The sequence below is a fragment of the Gigantopelta aegis genome, chromosome 3 (genome assembly GCF_016097555.1).
Source record: "Gigantopelta aegis isolate Gae_Host chromosome 3, Gae_host_genome, whole genome shotgun sequence".
NCBI classification, from domain to species: Eukaryota; Metazoa; Mollusca; class Gastropoda; order Neomphalida; family Peltospiridae; genus Gigantopelta; species Gigantopelta aegis.
Window position 1 is genome coordinate 3396206 of NC_054701.1, and position 20968 is coordinate 3417173.

At 35.7% G+C, this 20968-nt stretch overlaps 1 protein-coding gene across 1 annotated transcript in view; it reads left to right on the plus strand.

The window, feature by feature from the left end:
- LOC121367402 (histone deacetylase 6-like) overlaps positions 1 to 20968 on the plus strand; it is a 247932-nt gene that overhangs the window by 19134 nt on the left and 207830 nt on the right. Inside the window, exons 13-24 of the mRNA XM_041491555.1 lie at positions 3210 to 3269; positions 5727 to 5786; positions 8648 to 8737; positions 9456 to 9562; positions 10494 to 10619; positions 13247 to 13396; positions 13764 to 13817; positions 14091 to 14178; positions 14741 to 14781; positions 16353 to 16449; positions 17226 to 17297; positions 20798 to 20823. Of these exons, the coding sequence (XP_041347489.1) occupies positions 3210 to 3269; positions 5727 to 5786; positions 8648 to 8737; positions 9456 to 9562; positions 10494 to 10619; positions 13247 to 13396; positions 13764 to 13817; positions 14091 to 14178; positions 14741 to 14781; positions 16353 to 16449; positions 17226 to 17297; positions 20798 to 20823 (971 nt within the window). The remainder of the gene's footprint in view (positions 1 to 3209; positions 3270 to 5726; positions 5787 to 8647; positions 8738 to 9455; positions 9563 to 10493; positions 10620 to 13246; positions 13397 to 13763; positions 13818 to 14090; positions 14179 to 14740; positions 14782 to 16352; positions 16450 to 17225; positions 17298 to 20797; positions 20824 to 20968) is intronic.

Below are 20968 nucleotides of genomic sequence, written 5' to 3' on the forward strand. Positions count from 1 at the left end.
ACCTTCAAGTAAATATTGGACTTGAGTACTTGAATGATATGACGTATGATCTACCCGGACTTGAATGATATGACGTATGACACTCACGCTTGAATGATATGACGTATGAGGACTTCAGTAAATGATATGACGTATGAGTACTTCACGGAATGAAACTGACGTATGAGTACTACCTTCTCGACTTGAATGATATGACGTATGATCTACCTTCACGACTTGAATGATATGACGTATGACCTACCTTCACGACTTGAATGATATGACGTATGATCTACCTTCACGACTTGAATGATATGACGTATGACCTACCGTCTCGGCTTGAATGATATGACGTATGACCTACCTTCACGGCTTGAATGATATGACGTATGACCTACCTTCACGGCTTGAATGATATGACGTATGACCTACCTTCACGGCTTGAATGATATGACGTATGACCTACCTTCACGGCTTGAATGATATGACGTATGACCTACCTTCACGGTTTGAATGATATGAAGTATGATCTACCTTCACGACTTGAATGATATGACGTATGATCTACCTTCACGACTTGAATGATATGACGTATAACCTACCTTCACGACTTGAATGATATGACGTATGACCTACCTTCACGGACTTGAATGATATGACGTATGATCTACCTTCACGGCTTGAATGATATGACGTATGACCTACCTTCACGACTTGAATGATATGACGTATGACCTACCTTCACGACTTGAATGATATGACGTATGACCTACCGTCACGACTTGAATGATATGACGTACGACCTACCTTCACGGCTTGAATGATATGACGTATGATCTACCTTCACGGCTTGAATGATATGACGTACGACTACCTTCACGGCTTGAATGATATGACGTATGATCTACCTTCACGGCTTGAATGATATGACGTATGACCTACCTTCACGGCTTGAATGATATGACGTATGACCTACCTTCACGGCTTGAATGATAAGACGTATGACCTACTTCACGGCTTGAATGATATGACGTATGACCTACCTTCACGGCTTGAATGATATGACATATGACTACCTTCACAGCTTGAATGATATGAAGTATGATCTACCTTCAAGACTTGAATGATATGACGTATGATCTACCTTCTCGACTTGAATGATATGACGTATGACTAACCTTCACGACTTGAATGATATGACGTATGACCTACCTTCTCGACTTGAATGATATGACGTATGACCTACCTTCACGACTTGAATGATATGACGTATGACCTACCTTCACGGCTTGAATGATATGACGTATGATCTACCTTCACGACTTGAATGATATGACGTACGACCTACCTTCACGACTTGAATGATATGACGTATGACCTACCTTCACGGCTTGAATGATATGACGTACGACCTACCTTCACGGCTTGAATGATATGAAGTATGACCTACCTTCACGAGTGTGAAACTCGATCCCGGACTCGATATGTATGACCTACACTTACGCTTGATGATAATGAGACTAAGGAATACCTAAATATTGGACTTGAGTACTCGAGGGTGAAACTCGACCCTGACTCGAGTACGCGACCTTCACGCTTGAATGATATGAGTATAAGGAATACCTTAAATATTGGACTTGAGTACTCGAGGGTGAAACTCGACCCGGACTCGAGTACGCGACACTCACTTGAATGATATGAGACTGTATGAATAAAGTACCTTTGGACTTGAATGATATCGACGTATGACTCGACGGCTTGAATGATATACGTATGACACTACCTTCATGATTGAATGAGACTGACGTATAACCTACCTATCACGACTTGAATGATATGGGTGACTCGACCCGGACTCGAGTACGCTACCTTCACGCTTGAATGATAATGAGACTGAGGAGTAAAGTAAATATTGGACTTGAGTACTCGAGGGTGAAACTCGACCCGGACTCTAGTACGCGACACTCACGCTTGATGATAATGAGACTCAGGAATAAAGTAAATATTGGACTTGAGTACTCGAGGGTGAAACTCGACCCGGACTCGAGTACGCGACACTTACGCTTGATGATAATGAGACTAAGGAATAAAGTAAATATTGGACTGGAGTACCCGAGTGTGAAACTCGACCCGGACTCGAGTACGCGACACTTACGCTTGATGATAATGAGACTAAGGAATAAAGTAAATATTGGACTTGAGTACTCGAGGGTGAAACTCGACCCGGACTCGAGTACGCGACACTTACGCTTGATGATAATGAGACTAAGGAATAAAGTAAATATTGGACTTGAGTACTCGAGGGTGAAACTCGACCCTGACTCGAGTACGCGACACTTACGCTTGATGATAATGAGACTAAGGAATAAAGTAAATATTGGACTTGAGTACTCGAGGGTGAAACTCGACCCTGACTCGAGTACGCGACACTTACGCTTGATGATAATGAGACTAAGGAATAAAATAAATATTGGACTTGAGTACTCGAGGGTGAAACTCGACCCTGACTCGAGTACGCGACACTTACGCTTGATGATAATGAGACTAAGGAATAAAGTAAATATTGGACTTGAGTACTCGAGGGTGAAACTCGACCCGGACTCGAGTACGCGACACTTACGCTTGATGATAATGAGACTAAGGAATAAAGTAAAATAGCATTATGCATGTTAATTCCAGCGCTGAACATGGATGCCAAATCATGTCATTGTATTGCATTTCACACATTCGACTTTTGTTTTTCCTCCATGTCTCATTATCTCATAGCCCTATAATGTAATCAGCGGCAAGCATATATATATATATATATGGCAAAAAAACATACAAAAATAAATAATAAAATGAGTGTTCTTCTTTGCACGGGTACTAGAGTCCTGTGAACGGACTCAAGTCTTGCTAGACTCGGCCCATGCCCAAGTACCCGAGTACTCGAGTACTCATGGAGACCCTATTGAAGTCTACATGTGCTACTAATTGTGGGTGGGAGCACTCTTAAATTTTACATCCAACTGTACAGTTACACGTTAGTTATGTTTACTCTTTTTGTGAACAGCTCTTCAGTGGTTGATTTCTCTTTACCTATAGCTTGAGACCTAAATGTTTTTCAAGAATATGGGCGGTGGTTTGTTACATAATAATATGTTACTGAATGTATTACTTTCTACTAGATTATCTTATATTTGGTTGTCTGTAATATTAAAACCACAAATTGATTTTGATTTCCATTCCAGTATTCACCCCAGCTTATTATTGTATCGAGTGGATTTGATGCAGTCATTGGGTGCCCAGAGGTACCTAAGTAGAGGAAGCTGTGTTTGGAAATGTTTTGTGCTTGTTGGCAAATAACAAAAACAAGAAAGCTAATGTTGATTTTTTGCTTTATAAACTATCTCTCTGTTAGAGAATGTAGAAATGTAGGCTTTTTCGAATATACTAATGGTAGTAACTTAGTGCTTTCAGCTGGTAGGGTCTGGGTTAACATCCTGGTACCAGCACTCACCTAGAGATAGTTGTAACGACTCAGTGGGGAAGTGTAAGGGCACTACACCGACTTCTTTACTAACCACTAACAACTAACCAGTAACCCACTGTCCTGGACAGACAGCCCAGATAGCTGAGGTGTGTGCCCAGGACAGCATGCTTACACCCTAAGCAGATACAAGTAACAAGTATACATTAAATGAAATACTTTAATACAGATAAGATACAATCTAATTAAAATTAGCTCCACAATTACATGTGGATCTAACACCAGCCAGTTGGAGCTCATGTCCACCAATCAACACCTTACTTGCAGAATCCTGCCAGTGATTTAAAATTAATTTGAAAACATTCCGAATTATCCTGAGGGTATACGACATGTTTCGTGTGAATTACGAATGCCTTAAAACATGTTTTATTTTATAAAGTAAATAATTTGTAATGTAAAACTGAAGACTGATTTAGTTGGGTTTTTTTTATAAATAAATAAATAATTTTTAATGTAAAATTGAAGACTGATAACCCACCCCATACATATTGGTATGGTTCGCTGTACTGCGGCCACTAAAATAGACTCGCCCGATATTTTTACAATTTGTATGCTCCCAAATAACGTTATAAAAGGCGAAGTGTGATTGGTCAATATTTAAATTATTATTTACAGACGAAATGTTACCTGGACATTGGGGACTACGCAGTGTTGTTAGTTTTAAATCACTGGCAGGATTCTGCAAGTAAGGTTTTGATTGGTGGACATGAGCTCCAACTGGCTGGTGTTAGATCCACATGTAATAGTGGATCTAATTTTAATTAGATTGGATAAGATATAAACTGGTTATGTCTACATTCTCAATGGCATTTTTGTTAAAACCTTAAAAAGGTTATCTTTTGAAATCATTAGTGATTACCTATTTGGGTTTTTGACCTACATAGTAAAAAGGTCAGGATGGTAATCTTTCTTGTTTTTCAGTCTTTGTTTTTAATGGCTAATCATGTATTCGTAGAGGAAATAAGCATCAGCGTGGGTGGTTTTCACTCCATTCTTGACTTTAATTATTTGTTCTCAACAATGGCTAAACTCTTTCTATTAATTCTTTCTATTTTTGAGTTTTTCTATTATGATTTGTTTAAATCTCACGGATGCTTACTTCCTGTTTGTTTGCATGGACTTGCATAAAAAAGAAAGAAAGAACAGTGAAAAACAACTTTTTGCATGGTCAGCCATAATGTTAAGTTGTAAACTTTGATAAGGACGGACTTATTGTGTCCTGCTCACCATACTTCACAAGTCCATGTAACACTCGTTTAAATAAACTGAATTTGAAATAATGTCAGCTACAGAAAGCCTATTTCAAGTTGGTTTTGATGTAAAAAATAAAAATAATACCAGCGAAAGTTAAACAAATTTGGGCAAATTTATTAAGCCTGTTTTTGACTTTCACATATTTACAGTTGTTAAGCATCTGCACTGAAGAAAAACAGGCTTCCTAAATTCAGCCCTTGTTTATTTTCCATGCACTGAAGAAAAACAGGCTTCCTAAATTCAGTCCTTGTTTATTTTCCATGCACTGAAGAAAAACAGGCTTCCTAAATTCAGCCCTTGTTTATTTTCCATGCACTGAAGAAAAACAGGCTTCCTAAATTCAGTCCTTGTTTATTTTCCATGCACTGAAGAAAAACAGGCTTCCTAAATTCAGTCCTTGTTTATTTTCCATGCACTGAAGAAAAACAGGCTTCCTAAATTCAGCCCTTGTTTATTTTCCATGCACTGAAGAAAAACAGGCTTCCTAAATTCAGCCCTTGTTTATTTTCCATGCACTGAAGAAAAACAGGCTTCCTAAATTCAGCCCTTGTTTATTTTCCATGCACTGAAGAAAAACAGGCTTTCTAAATTCAGCCCTTGTTTATTTTCCATGTACTGAAGAAAAACAGGCTTCCTAAATTCAGTCCTTGTTTATTTTCCATGCACTGAAGAAAAACAGGCTTCCTAAATTCAGCCCTTGTTTATTTTCCATGCACTGAAGAAAAACAGGCTTCCTAAATTCAGTCCTTGTTTATTTTCCATGCACTGAAGAAAAACAGGCTTCCTAAATTCAGCCCTTGTTTATTTTCCATGCACTGAAGAAAAACAGGCTTCCTAAATTCAGCCCTTGTTTATTTTCCATGCACTGAAAATCTGATTGGCCAGAAGACATTAAAAAGCATCTGTTTGAATTAATCGTTGTGTTGCTGTGAGGATTGTCGATGTTGTTTCTTTATTTCACTAGTTTGCGCCTCACTTGATTCTCGTCTCTAATGGGTTGGATTCGGCTATTGGGGATCGCAAGGTATCGCAACTCAAATCAGCAATTAAAGAAAATGTGTAAATTTTACAAATCATTCATGTGCTCATGATCATGATGTGGAAGAATGTTTATCCGGCAATCACTGTATACATTGGCAAGATATGATCACTAGATAAATCTCTATATTTATCCGGCAATCACTGTATACATTGGCAAGATATGATCACTAGATAAATCTCTATATTTTCGGTCACTGACCAAAAATATAGGTCACGTGACATAAGTCCGACTCGACTCGAGTATTTCAGAGTAGATTTTTAATAAACATACTCTTTAAATCATAAATTGGTTAAGTATAGTAAATACAAATAACGTTTAGTTTTGCGATAACAATACAAAACTAGGATATTTATTTATGAATTAAAGTTGAAAAACACTTTTTGAATGTGACAGAATGTAACTAGCGTCTTACAAAGAATGACTTCATGTATCTTGTATGTCATATGGCAAAAGCCTTGCTAGGTTGACGATACTCAATTTGCGTACACAAAAATGGAATAAATAATGATTTTCCGACTATTCCTGTAGGATTGCAGGATAAAAGAAATAACTGGATACTGTCTTAAGATATCGGCTTTATCCTGCTCAGGTTGAATGGCGATTGCAGCTTGGCAGAGTCTCACTTCATTTGCCATTCTAACCTTCGCAGGATAAAGCCGATATCGTAAGACAGTAACCAATTATTCCCTATATACTCACCTTTTCCCAAACCCCTTCATCATCATTTTTAATGATTTAGGAGTACATGCAGTCGTGACTGTGAAAGCATCCCTTTGTTTAGAGATAGGCCTTCTCCACGCTTTTTGTCATTCACAATTATTAGTCCCCTACTGTCTGTCCATCCGTCCATCTGTCTCACATATAGTTTTCCAGATGTGTTTTTTCACAATGCCTCAAGATATTGAGCTCAAATTTTGTGTCTAGATTTACACTGGCTTAGGAAGCGGGGTGTGTTTGTGTGTGTGTGTTTGTGTGTGTGTGTGTGTGTGTCTGTGTGTGTGTGCCCCCACTTTTTGGCACCTTCGTACACCCGTGCTTTATCATATACTATTACAGATCAAGTTTGACTTATAACGATTTACCCATTTTTGCCTCAAGATATTAAACTGAAAATTTGTGTATAACAGTATTATGTTCTGTTACAAATCAAGTTTGACTTCCCTGGCAATTTACCTAATTGTCACAGCCTGTGACTCACAGGGTTATGGCCCTTAAATTTAGGAAATAAATTAGTTTTCCCGACTTGTGTTCCATGCCTGAAGATATTAAGGTGAAATTTTGTACATAGATTTATCATGTACTGTTACAGATCAGTTTAATTTTTATCACGATTTACCTATTTTTGACAGTTATGGCCCTTGAACATCCGAGATATGGAAATTATTGGGCCCTGTAGAGGACATGTGTTACTTTAGCAGTATTCTCAGAATGATTGATATACTTTAATTTTCATTATTATTCTCTGTTACAATTTTGGTGACTTTTGTTTCAAAAGTTGCATCTACATTGTGCTTTTCAAACATTATTCAATTGCATTGCATCTTTTGTCATTGTCTTGAAACAAGCTATTTTTTAACAAATACAAGCTATTAAAATTCAGCATAAATTTCATTTTGATGTAAAGATTAAACATTCTAATAATTTCAAATAAATACCGGATCCAGTTTCAGTTAAAGGTTTATGATTTTGATGTATATTATTGACAGTTATTCTCAGTCTTATGTAACGCTAACAGTTATGGTTCAGTTCATGTGCCACAAACTGTTTTAATCTCGGGAGTACTTATGGTGTTAACATGTATGGCAGCTGGGGTTTCATTTGGGAATGTTTTTGAATACTAATAATTGCAATATGCATTTTTTTATTTGTTGTTCTATCAGTTGTCTTTGGTGGATCATTGTAAACTTGCTTTGTTTTTGGTGTGTGTGTTTGTACATGGCCTCAGATTACAGTTATCTTCCCATTTGGTTGTCCAAAATCCGGAAATTTGACCGCGCAAGTAGTCTGCTGTTTGACTGATTATTTCATGGCAGACAGCTATGAAGTGGCAACTGTTTGACTGAAGTAACAGGGGATAGCATGTGGTTTGTAAACATGTGTAACTTGCTGACATTGAAGACTTGTTTGTGGTAATTCCGGCCCATGCAAAAGTAGTGCTTTTTGTGTAAAATGGGTGTACTCCTGCCTGGTTTAGAGGGTGTGTCTGTTTAAACCAATATGCTGGGAGAAAGAGCTGGACAACAGGGGTTGTCCTTTTCAGGGTATGTGTCCCCCATGCAGGCAAAGGTACATACAAAACTTCACGGGCCTGCTGATATTAATAAAAATGTTATAGCCACTAAGGCTATATAGAAACATATAGCGAAATTAATTGTGGTCTGAGGCCACATGTTATATATATATTAAAGAAAAAATAAATGTAAATAATTTTGTGTTGGAGATTTTTATGTGAACATTCTGTTGGCAGTAACTTTAAAATTAATTTCTAATTTTAACTTAAGTTATTTTTGAACTTATTCACTGCTACATCTTAATTACAAAGACAGTCAAATAGTTTCTTGTTTTCTTTGTAATTTTGTTTTGTAAATGTTAAATTAGAATTGTCTATTTTTAAAATTAATTTCTGTATTGGGTTTTATAAATTATTTTATATGTAAGTCTGTATTTTTTCTCTTGACTTCTGTGTTGCATGTAACAATATTGTAATTGTCTATTTTTTCACTTAAAGTGTGTGTTGCATGTATCGATATTGTAATTGTCTATTTTTTCACTTAAAGTGTGTTTTGCATGTAACAATATTGTAATCGCATACTTATTCACTTAAACCATGATTGTTTTGCCAGGGCGAGATGCTGGTGAGTCCGGTGATGTATGCACACTTTGTTCACATGTTGTCTCCCGTATGTCAAGGAAGACTTTGTGTCGTCCTGGAGGTAGGTTCTGCTCAAATCACTCGTTACTTTATTACTGCACTTAATATTTGAAAAAAATAACAACACAGAGATGATTCTGTTTGTGATTGACAAATATTAAAATGTTTGAGAAAATACATCATTATAAAGCTGATCATGGGTCTGTATGTCGTAGTGACATAATAGCACAGAAATAGTCGAGTACTACACAATTACAGCATTATATCACAGAGTTTAACATGGGGTCTGTATGTCGTAGTGACATAATAGCACAGAAATAGTCGAGTACTACACAATTACAACATTATATCACAGAGTTTAACATGGGGTCTGTATGTCGTAGTGACATAATAGCACAGAAATAGTCGAGTACTACACAATTACAACATTATATCACAGAGTTTAACATGGGGTCTGTATGTCGTAGTGACATAATAGCACAGAAATAGTCAAGTACTACAGAATTACAGCATTATATCACAGTTTAACATGGCCTTTGCCAAATCGAAAAATGCTAAATAAAATTTAGTTTGGCATATACACTTCATTCCTAAAGTTAAATGAGCAAAAACCTAATTTGTAAATAAAATAATTACAATTCTTCAATAATTCTTAAATATTTTATTTCAGAAACTTTAATTTGGCTACAACTTGAACAAATTGGTAATAATATTGTGTCCCTTTAAAACTGTGACATGACTTTATTTTGTAACCAACTGTTCTTTATTTTGTCTGACAGGGTGGCTACTGTCTCAAATCCCTGTCTGAAGGCTGTGCCCTGGTCTTGAGGTCACTGCTAGGTGACCCTTGCCCTCTGATGCCACCAATCAAAGAACCCTGTGATAGGTAAGGCATTTCTCATTGGCTAGTTCAACTGTCCGGTTATACTCTTCTAGTTGGGGCTTGCTTTATTTATTAGTTTGTATAAATATAAAAGTATTTTCATGCTGAGCTAACTACAAGTATTATCCAGAATGAATAAATTGACGAATACTGCTGATATTGCAGAATGTTTTACAAGAAACAAATGCTTTTCTGAAACATTATTGTCTTAAAGTGTTAAATACTTTGTAACAAAAGGCTATCTAACAATACATGTTCAGTTATACAGTTAGATGTCTTCAAATGTATTAGTCAGTGATTCTCAATATAAATCATGTTTTACGTATATAGTCAAAAGATAGAATGTAATAAGTACAGGACCCTGTTCCACGAAACAATTGTAGGTAAGGTTAATTGTAGTGACTTAAGGTAAATTTTACAACTGACACCAAACTTTACAGCCGTTCCACAAAGCAACCTTATGGTAGTCGTAAGTGCCCCTTTAATGATTAAAATTGTCTTTGCGAAGAAGTGCAAATTAATTAAATAATAAATTGGTTACCAACTTTTTGGGACATCTTGGATGTATTCATTGGTATTGGACATCCATGAAGTAACTTTGTCAGCTTATTTGCTAAGCGATAATTGCCAAATGTATAAGACATGAGAGTTATCTCTTGTATTTTCGTGTGAAGGTCGTAATTTACGATGATAGTAAGCTATGCTGCATCATGGAACGGGCTGGCATTCAGAGCAAATAAATTAAGGTCCCGATGGTTAGTATTTACGGCAATAGTAGTGCTAAGATCGCTTCGTGGAACGGGGCACTGGTGAATAATGCCACAAGTAGGCCTAGGTACCCAACAATTATATTAAGATAGTATGTATTGCTATGTTGTTGTTGGTTTATAAATGTAATGCATTTTAAAACAGTCTTATTTGTTTTTGTTTACAGTGTTATAGAGACAATCTTGAATGTGATAAAAGTGCTTCGGCCATATTGGCAGTGCTTTCAATATCAGGAAGAGTTAACTCCAAGAGAATTATGCCCCTTTGATGGGGTGAACGAATTACCTCCAAAGTAAGGTGGATCATTTTAAAACAAGGCAGACTGGGTTGTTTATACTTTAATCTTTAGGTGGCAGAGTGTTTGAAAACAAGAACTAGATTTCTTGTCGTATATCAGTCTGTAAATGCTACAAATTCCATAATTGTGGGATATCGTCACATTGCTTAAAACATAAACAGTACTGCAATAAATTAATATTAAAACACCAGTATAAAATATATAATTCAGTTTATTGGATGAAAGTAAGTCGAGCCCTATCCCTTTTGTATTCTACCCTTGTGATTACAACAGGTTAACTTAAACTGATATTTTATTAGTTATATTAATTTGTGTGTTTATTATTTTTAGATATTGTCATTAAATGATCAACAAATTTAGCAGCAATTAGTGGAAAGCATGTGACTGACTAATTATCCCCACACTTAAGCTAGTGACTGACATATGTACATAATGGTCTGATTTGGGAAGTGATCACCATCAATATCATCAATATGACAAACAATATGTAAAACTTTATATGGTTTTGAAATATAATGGATGACTGTGGTCTTTTCATCAAGGAGCAAATAAACAGTTTTCAGGTTATAATAAAATCTGCAGTTGTGGGAAGATTGAAAAGTTTTTACCTATGAATACTTTTGATTGAAACATATTTTATTGCTTTTTAAAAATCAAATTCTTTAGGCACAAGTTACACAACTTACTAGGCCTTCTCCAGAATATGTACACATCATGACAGCAGTATATTTATGCAATTTAAATATGAACAAAAATGAATATTATTGGAACAGAGAAAGAAAGAAGAAAGGAAAGAAGAGATGAAGCAACAAAAGTTGTCTATATGTTCGATAATGTTTTCTACAATCCAAACAAACAAGGCATCAGAATCTGATTACATACAGGCTATACAAAAATGTCATACATTATTTACTAATTGGTTTATTAATATATTAAATGTCCATGAAAAAGTATTTATTTATTGTCTTCTTCACTTAGAACACTTTTACCATCTAAAATCAACTGTAAGTTTATTGGCTGAAAGCTTTGCAATGAATTTTTAACAAATAGAAAGATACATAGAGGATTCATCACTAGTCTTTTTTAATATGGAAAATATCAACCGAGTTTATCTGAATCGGTATTTGTCAAAGCTGTGCCATATTAAAAAACATGAGTAGTGGATTCTATTTATCCTATAACACTTCTAAAATAACATATTAATTCGATATTTAGTAAATCAAAGTTCTGAAGTCGACTCACCAGTAATATGACGTCATCGCGATTAGTGCAAATGTAGTTTGACTTCACGCACTTTAACTAAAGCTCATCAAAACATTACACTCAGGTCAATCAAATTAAAATTAGCTTCACTGGTTAATTACTATTACCTGTAGAACTAACAGCACCCCATTGGAACTCATGTCCAGTTGACCTTTCATTCGACCAATCAAAACCTTACTTGCAAAATCATGCCAGTGATTTGAAAAGAATTTGAAAACATTCGGAATTATGCCGAATGTATATGAAATGATTCAGGTGAATAGCCATAAAATCTGTTTATACTAGTATACAATCCAGAGTTTATTACTGCACTTTCCCCCCTCTTTTTTAATGTTGAAATAGACAACAAGTTCGCCTATTGCATAAATAGTCTCGCCCAATATTTTTATCCTCCCGAATAATGTTATAAAGGGCAAAGTGTAATTGGTCGAAATGTCACCTGGACATGGGAGTCCACGCAATGCTGTTAGATCTACTAGTAGACCAGTAGAGCTAATTTTAATCAGATTGCGCTCAGGTATACAAGTCTTATTAGCTGTAAACATATGACCCACTGACAGCAAAACATTATTAACCCAGTTAATAATGGTAATTATTATCCATATGGTTCAACATAACCGAGTTAATAATAATCATACAAAGCACACGTGTAATAATAAGTGTGATGACTTAATTTTGGGAAGTGACATCATAACATGACATTGCTTCTCCATTCCTAGCTCAGACTGTGCATTTGAAATATGACACCATTTCGTCGTCTCCTTCTAGTTGTGGCTGAAACATTTTGAGTTGGGTCTTGTTATTCATAAAGAAAACAACAATAATAATATGGATAATAAAGAAATTATTACACTCGCGTGTGAGTCGTACTGATTTTACGAAACGAGTGTCAGGATTCATGTATTACCCTTGCTCTCGCTCGGGCAATACAAAAATCCTGACACTTGTTTCGTAAAATCAGTACTACACACAAGCTCGTATAATAATCTGTATATATCAAATAGGTTTATTATATGGTAAGTTATCTCTATATATCAAATAGGTTTATTATATGGATATTATGGGTAAGTTATAGGAAAACCAGTCTACAGATTGACTCATCTGACATGGACTAGTCTGTTTTGACGACTATAACCCAGACTGTAAAAACCAGTCTACAGATTGACTCATCTGACATGGACTAGTCTGTTTTGACGACTATAACCCAGACTGTAAAAAAAGTGAAAAGGTTCTTTAAAATGAATGAAGCAGTTCATTCACTGCCAGCTGAAAAAGCATTCAGTTTTACCTTGTAAGATGTTTGTAGTTCAATAAAAGTGATGAACCTAATATCACTGGGATGTTTTCTTTCCTTACAGACCGGGTATAGTATTTGCCACAGAGGCGAATCGACCTGAAAAGTATGATATTGACGATTATTTCCTTTTCGACGAACAGACTGCTGCTGATTTTGATAAACAGATAGATGTGCTTATAGCAGAAACATGTCTGACTAAGGCACCTCACAGGTAATTAGTTATAGGTTTACTTACCCATATCTCTTACATAGTAGTTTTCATTATAAAGTATTTGGAAATTAAAAAAAAGAAGAAATATAGAATGATTAATATTCCAATGATGGTTTTTGTTTTAGTGTTTCTTTGTCAGTTGCTGCATCTTGTACATATTCTTTCTGTATCTTTGTGTCATAACCTTCTTATGATCTCTTTGACACCTGAAATCAAAGTCAAAAGTGTGTGTGTGTCGTGTAGTATTGTACAGTTAGGCTCAAGTAATGTTAAACAACTTCAGATAGTAAACTCTTTTCTTTTTGTCCCCTGGTCTTCTTTCAACAGGATTAAAGTTAAAAAGTTTTTAAATGTTAATTTATTTTAGGACATGTCTTCTATTTGATGCTGATATGAGAGCTCATCGAGATACAGCATTCAGGTATGTTGTAAAGTCTTACTTCATGCTTCAGAATTCCGTTAGGAACATTTATTATCATTACTGGTCATTATTCGACATTTAAGCCACAGTAAATGGGTAAAAGCAGGCAATGATTTTTATCTGATGAAGTACAAATTAATTCAGTAAAATTAGGTTTTATAAAGTGGTTGGAGATGTACTTCGAAATTTAATTTATTTCTCCTAAAACCATGTTCTATTTTTGCCATGTATAATTAACACAGAAACTGACTTTCCTAACTGTTACACTGATAGATCGCACCCGGAGCGCCCGGACCGAATCTCGAGCATCTTCAACGTGCACGTTGAGTGGGGCCTCTACAAGAGGTGTCACAGCGTTCAGGTACGTCACTGATTGTCGCTTTCTCATTCTGATACTTTCTTATGCTGCCGAGTCACGTCATTGATTATGGATGTCGGATTTCTACCACAGTTTCTCATTCTGATACTTTCTTACACTGCCGAGTCACGACATTGATTATGGGTGTCAGAATTTTACCATGGTTTCTCATTCTGATATTTTCTTATGCTGCCAAGTCACTTCATTGATTATGGCTGTCGGATTTCTGCCACGGTTTCTCATTCTTATACTTTCTTACATTGCCAAGTCACTCTTCTTGTGTTCTATACTGCTCTGGATCTGTGTGGATCCATTAATCTTATTCTTCTGTTCTTCTTTTTATTTTGTTACTGTCTGGTCTACTGCCGTTAAAAAAAGTCATTTTCTTGCCATCTCATATGATATATTTTTTTTATCACATTCTGTTATTTCTGATAGCCGTGTGAAAGTCTTTGAATTTGTTTGGTCTTTAAGGCTATGAGCCCTCATTACTGGTTGCCTTGTATTATGTGCATGTGATTTTATTTGTTTAAAATGTATGTTGAATCTTCATTTTCTGTTACAGTCCAGACTTGCCACAGAGGAGGAGATTTTACTGATTCACAGGTGTGTAACAAACTCACTTAGGACATTCAGTTTTTCAATTAACTATGTGTTCGTTTGAGGGAGAAAGAGTTTACTGATTCACAGGTGTGTAACAAACCCACTCAGGACACTCAGTATTTCAATTAACTATGTGTTCATTTGAGGGAGAGAGAGTTTACTGATTCACAGGTGTGTAACAAACCCACTCAGGACACTCAGTTTTTCAATTAACTATGTGTTTGTTTGAGGGAGAGAGAGTTTACTGATATATTTATTACATTGTTAAACTGCCTTGCTTCCAAGAAATGTATACAAAAAACATGTCAATTTATTATGAAAAGCACAAGGTTTTCAAATATGGTATATTCTGTTTGTTTTCCCTAGTTTGTTTTCTGTTTAACATCTTTCTAATGAACCCATTTTAACGTGTGAAAACGATCCTCTGTCCTATCCTCCATTGCTAGTCTATTAACATATGTGAAAACGATCCTTTGTCCTATCCTCCATTGCTAGTCTTTTAACGTGTGAAAACGATCCTCTGTCCTATCTCCATTGCTAGTCTATTAACATGTGTGAAAATGATCCTCTGTCCTCTCCTCCATTGCTAGTCTATTAACATGTGTGAAAATGATCCTCTGTCCTATCCTCCATTGCTAGTTTATTAACATATATGAAAACGATCCTCTGTCCTATCTCCATTGCTAGTCTATTAACATGTGTGAAAACGATCCTCTGTCCTATCCTTCATTGCTAGTCTATTAACATGTGTGAAAATTATCCTCTGTCCTCTCCTCCATTGCTAGTCTATTAACGTGTGAAAATGATCCTCTGTCCTATCCATTGCTAGTCTATGAACGTGTGAAAATTATCCTGTGTCCTCTCCTCCATTGCTAGTCTATTAACATGTGTGAAAATGATCCTCTGTCCTCTCCTCCATTGATAGTCTATTAACGTGTGAAAACGATCCTCTGTCCTATCCTCCATTGCTAGTCTATTAACGTGTGAAAACGATCCTCTGTCCTATCCATTGCTAGTCTATTAACGTGTGAAAACGATCCTCTGTCCTATCTCCATTGCTAGTCTATTAACATGTGTGAAAACGATCCTCTGTCCTATCCTCCATTGCTAGTCTGTTAGTTTCTTGTAATTAAGTGCAACAAATTAGACATTTTTATTATTTTCAAAACATTTGTTTTCCCCATATATTAAGACAGAATTAATTTATTGATCAAACAAATTAAAAGACTTGTGCTAGCATGGATGGAACATACACCGATAGAAATAATCACCATGTTTCACTAGTCCACCGGACAAGTATATCTACAAACCTAATTGTATAACATAATATTCTCACATGTCCAAATAAATGTTTTATTTTATTCAAGTACAAAGATGATGATTTGATTGCTCAAAATGAAACTGCTCTGGTTGAACATTTTCACTTGTCCACTGGACAACCATTGAGGTACATTTCGCTTGTCTGAGCAGGTTTTTACTTGTCAGGTGAAACGGAGAAGTACTTATTTCGAATGCTGTCATAGTAACTGTTTATGGTGGGAGCATGACTTAACAAATGTATGCATTAATTTTAGTGAAACCTACTTGAATGAAATGAAGAAAACAGCAGAGATGGAATTGTCAGTTCTGCAAGTGAAACAGAGAGAGTTTAACTCGATATATTTCTGCAAGGTATTGTGAACTTTATGACGAGTTTAGTTCAGTTAATAGACACAAAGAATTTTGTCAGTTTGACATTCTTTTTACATCAGTACATACTTTGGTGTATTCATACACAGTGATTAAAATGTATAATCATTCATCTGCCAAAAAAGTAAACTGATAAAATAAAATGGGTTGTTTTTTATATGTGTAATTTTTGCTTCCTTTTTCTGCCATGTGATCTTAATTGTAAAAGGTTCCATTAATGTAGCTTGAGTATAAAATTACAAAATTGGGATATTGGCATTGGAATTGGGATTACGGTTCAGTATGTTTATATTCATTCTTATTTCACACATGCTGATGTTCTGGAATGTTAAAGTTGAAGTTTGTTTTGTTTAATGACACCACTAGAGCACACATTGATTTATTAATCATCGGCTACTGGCTGTCGAACATTCGGCAGTTTTGATATAGACGTATAGAGAAAACCTGCTACATTTTTCCATCAGTAGCAAGGGATCTTTTATATGCACTATCCCATAGACAAAATAGTACATACCACAGCCTTTAATATACCAGTTGTGGTGCACTGGCTGGAATAAAAAATAGCGCAATGGGCCCACTGATGGGTATCAACCCTAGACAGACCGCACATCAAGCGAGCGCTTTACCACTGGGCTACGTCACGCCCTCTGGACAGTTAAGTCATGAAGGAAAACAAAAGAGTTAAAATGTTTTTGTCTGAAGTTTATTGTGTACTATATTTAGTGAGTCTAGACTGGTATTTTGTTTTGTATTGTCAGGATACCTACCGGTGTGCTTTGTTGTCAGCAGGCAGCGTTCTCAGCGTGGTGGAAACAGTTCTTTCAGGACAGGTGAGATTTATTCTTATATTCAGCATTCTCAGTGTCGTGGAAACAGTTCTTTCAGGACAGGTGAGATTTATTGTTATATTCAACGTTCTCAGTTCTTTCAGAATAGGTGAGATTTATTGTTATATTCAGCATTCTCAGTTCCTTTAGGACAGGTGAGATTTATTGTTATATTCAGCGTTCTCATCATGGTGTAAACAGTTCTTTCAGGACAGGTGAGATTTATTGTTATATTCAGTGTGATGGAAACAGTTATTTCTGGACAGGTCAGATTTATTGTTATATTCAGCATTCTCAGTGTTGTGGAAACAGTTCTTTCAGGACAGGTGAGATTTATTGTTATATTCAGCATTCTCAGTGTCGTGGAAACAGTTCTTTCTGGACAGGTGAAATTTATTGTTATATTCAGCGTTCTCAGTTCTTTCAGAACAGGTGAGATTTATTGTTATATTCAGCATTCTCAGTTCCTTCAGGACAGGTGACATTTATTGTTATATTCAGCGTTCTAAGTTCCTTCAGGACAGGTGAGATTTATTGTTATATTCAGCATTCTCAGTGGGGTGGAAACAGTTCATTTAGGACAGGTGAGATTTATTGTTATATTCAGTGTGATGGAAACAGTTCTTTCAGGACAGGAGAGATTTATTGTTATATTCAGCATTCTCAGCGTGGTGTAAACTGTTCTTTCAGGACAGGTGAGATTTATTGTTATATTCAGCATTCTTAGTGTCGTGGAAACAGTTCTTTCAGGTCAGGTGAAATTTATTGTTATATTCAGCGTTCTAAGCATGGTGGAAACAGTTCTTTCAGGACAGGTGAGATTTATTGTTATATTCAGTGTTCTCAGTTCTTTCAGAACAGGTGAGATTTATTGTTATATTCAACATTCTCAGTTCTTTCAGAACAGGTGAGATTTATTGTTATATTCAGCATTCTCAGTTCCTTCAGGACAGGTGAGATTTATTGTTATATTCAGCGTTCTCAGTGGGGTGGAAAGAGTTCATTCAGGACAGGTGAGATTTATTGTTATATTCAGTGTGATGGAAACAGTTCTTTCAAGACAGGTGAGATTTATTGTTATATTCAGCATTCTCAGCGTGATGGAAACAGTTATTTCAGGACAGGTGTCTGGAAAGGTGAGATTTATTGTTATATTCAGTGTGGTGGAAACAGTTCTTTCTGGACAGGTGAGATTTATTGTTATATTCAGCGTTCTCAGTGTCATGGAAACAGTTCTTTCTGGAAAGGTGAGATTTATTGTTATTTTCAGTGTGATGGAAACAGTTATTTCTGGACAGGTGAGATTTATTGTTATATTCAGCGTTCTCATCATGGTGTAAACAGTTCTTTCAGGACAGGTGAGATTTATTGTTATTTTCAGTGTGATGGAAACAGTTATTTCTGGACAGGTGAGATTTATTGTTATATTCAGCGTTCTCAGTGTCGTGGAAACAGTTCTTTCAGGACAGGTGAGATTTATTGTTATATTTAGTGTTCTAATCGTGGTGTAAACAGTTCTTTCAGGACAGGTGAGATTTATTGTTATATTCAGCGTTCTCAGTGTCGTGGAAACAGTTCTTTCTGGACAGGTGAGATTTATTGTTATATTTAGTGTTCTAATCGTGGTGTAAACAGTTCTTTCAGGACAGGTGAAATTTATTGTTATATTCAGCATTTTCAGCGTGGTAGAAACAGTTCATTCAGGACAGGTGAGATTTATTGTTATATTCAGCGTTCTCAGTTCTTTCAGAACAGGTAAGATTTATTGTTATATTCAGCATTCTCAGTTTTGTGGAAACGGTTCTTTCTGGACAGGTGAGATTTATTGATATATTCAGCATTCTCAGTTCTTTCAGAACAGGTGAGATTTATTGTTATATTCAACGTTCTCAGTTCTTTCAGAACAGGTGAAATTTATTGTTATATTCAGCATTCTCAGTTCCTTCAGGACAGGTGAGATTTATTGTTATATTCAGCATTCTCAGTGGGGTGGAAACAGTTCATTCAGGACAGGTGAGATTTATTGTTATATTCAGTGTGATGAAAACAGTTCTTTCAGGACAGGTGAGATTAATGTTATATTCAGCATTCTCAGCGTGATGGAAACAGTTATTTCAGGACAGGTGTCTGGAAAGGTGAGATTTATTGTTATATTCAGTGTGGTGGAAACAGTTCTTTCTGGACAGGTGAGATTTATTGTTATATTCAGCGTTCTCATCATGGTGTAAACAGTTCTTTCAGGACAGGTGAGATTTATTGTTATATTTAGTGTGATGGAAACAGTTATTTCAGGACAGGTGAGATTTATTGTTATATTCAACGTTCTCAGTTCTTTCAGAACAGGTGAGATTTATTGTTATATTCAGCATTCTCAGTTCCTTCAGGACAGGTGAGATTTATTATTATATTCAGCGTTCTCAGTGGGGTGGAAACAGTTCATTCAGGACAGGTGAGATTTATTGTTATATTCAGTGTGATGAAAACAGTTCTTTCAGGACAGGTGAGATTTATTGTTATATTCAGCATTCTCAGCGTGATGGAAACAGTTATTTCAGGACAGGTGTCTGGAAAGGTGAGATTTATTGTTATATTCAGTGTGGTGGAAACAGTTCTTTCTGGACAGGTGAGATTTATTGTTATATTCAGCGTTCTCATCATGGTGTAAACAGTTCTTTCAGGACAGGTGAGATTTATTGTTATATTCAATGTGATGGAAACAGTTATTTCAGGACAGGTGGTATTTATTGTTATATTCAGCTTTTCTCAGTGGGGTGGAAACAGTTCTTTTAGGACAGGTGAGATTTATTGTTATATTTAGTGTTCTAATCGTGGTGTAAACAGTTCTTTCTTGACAGGTGAGATTTATTGTTATATTTAGTGTTCTAATCGTAGTGTAAACAGTTCTTTCAGGACAGGTGAAATTTATTGTTATATTCAGCATTTTCAGCATGGTGGAAACAGTTCTTTCTGGACAGGTGAGATTTATTGTTATATTCAGCGTTCTCAGTTCTTTCAGAACAGGTGAGATTTATTGTTATATTCAACGTTCTCAGTTCCTTCAGGACAGGTGAGATTTATTGTTATATTCAGATTGTTTTAGACAAGCTTACATGTCCTTGTTTGTGTCACCAACTCTTAGGGCTATCCATAAAGTATATACGTACAAAAGCTTTGACTTTTTGTTTTATGAAATGAATGAAAATTGTGTCCAGGCGTCACATGAAATGATAGAAATGCTATGGAAGCAAAAATATAGTTGTTTATGTCAAAGACCCTCCATTAGAACTAAGATATGATATCACTGTGAACATAATAATCATTAACTATGTGTTTTCACTCTGACCTACTGATAATTATCTGGATAGTCTTAATAAGAGGAAGTGTAGGTGTATATTCTTTCAATCCAGTGGGTGAAATAAGATTAGTGAATTACATTAGTAGTGACTATATATCACATTTTTCCTTTTTATTTCCTTCAACTTATGATTTGTTCTGTTTTACAGGCACAGAGTGGGGTGGCCATTGTGAGGTAAGTGTTTTGAATGTTGTGACATAGAAACAAAAGATACATGACTGAATATCATTTTTAGTAATATCAGCTTCAAGAACGTGTGAAAAATACAAATTGGTCCAATACATATTTAAACATCTGTTGAAGGATACGTCAAAGTTAA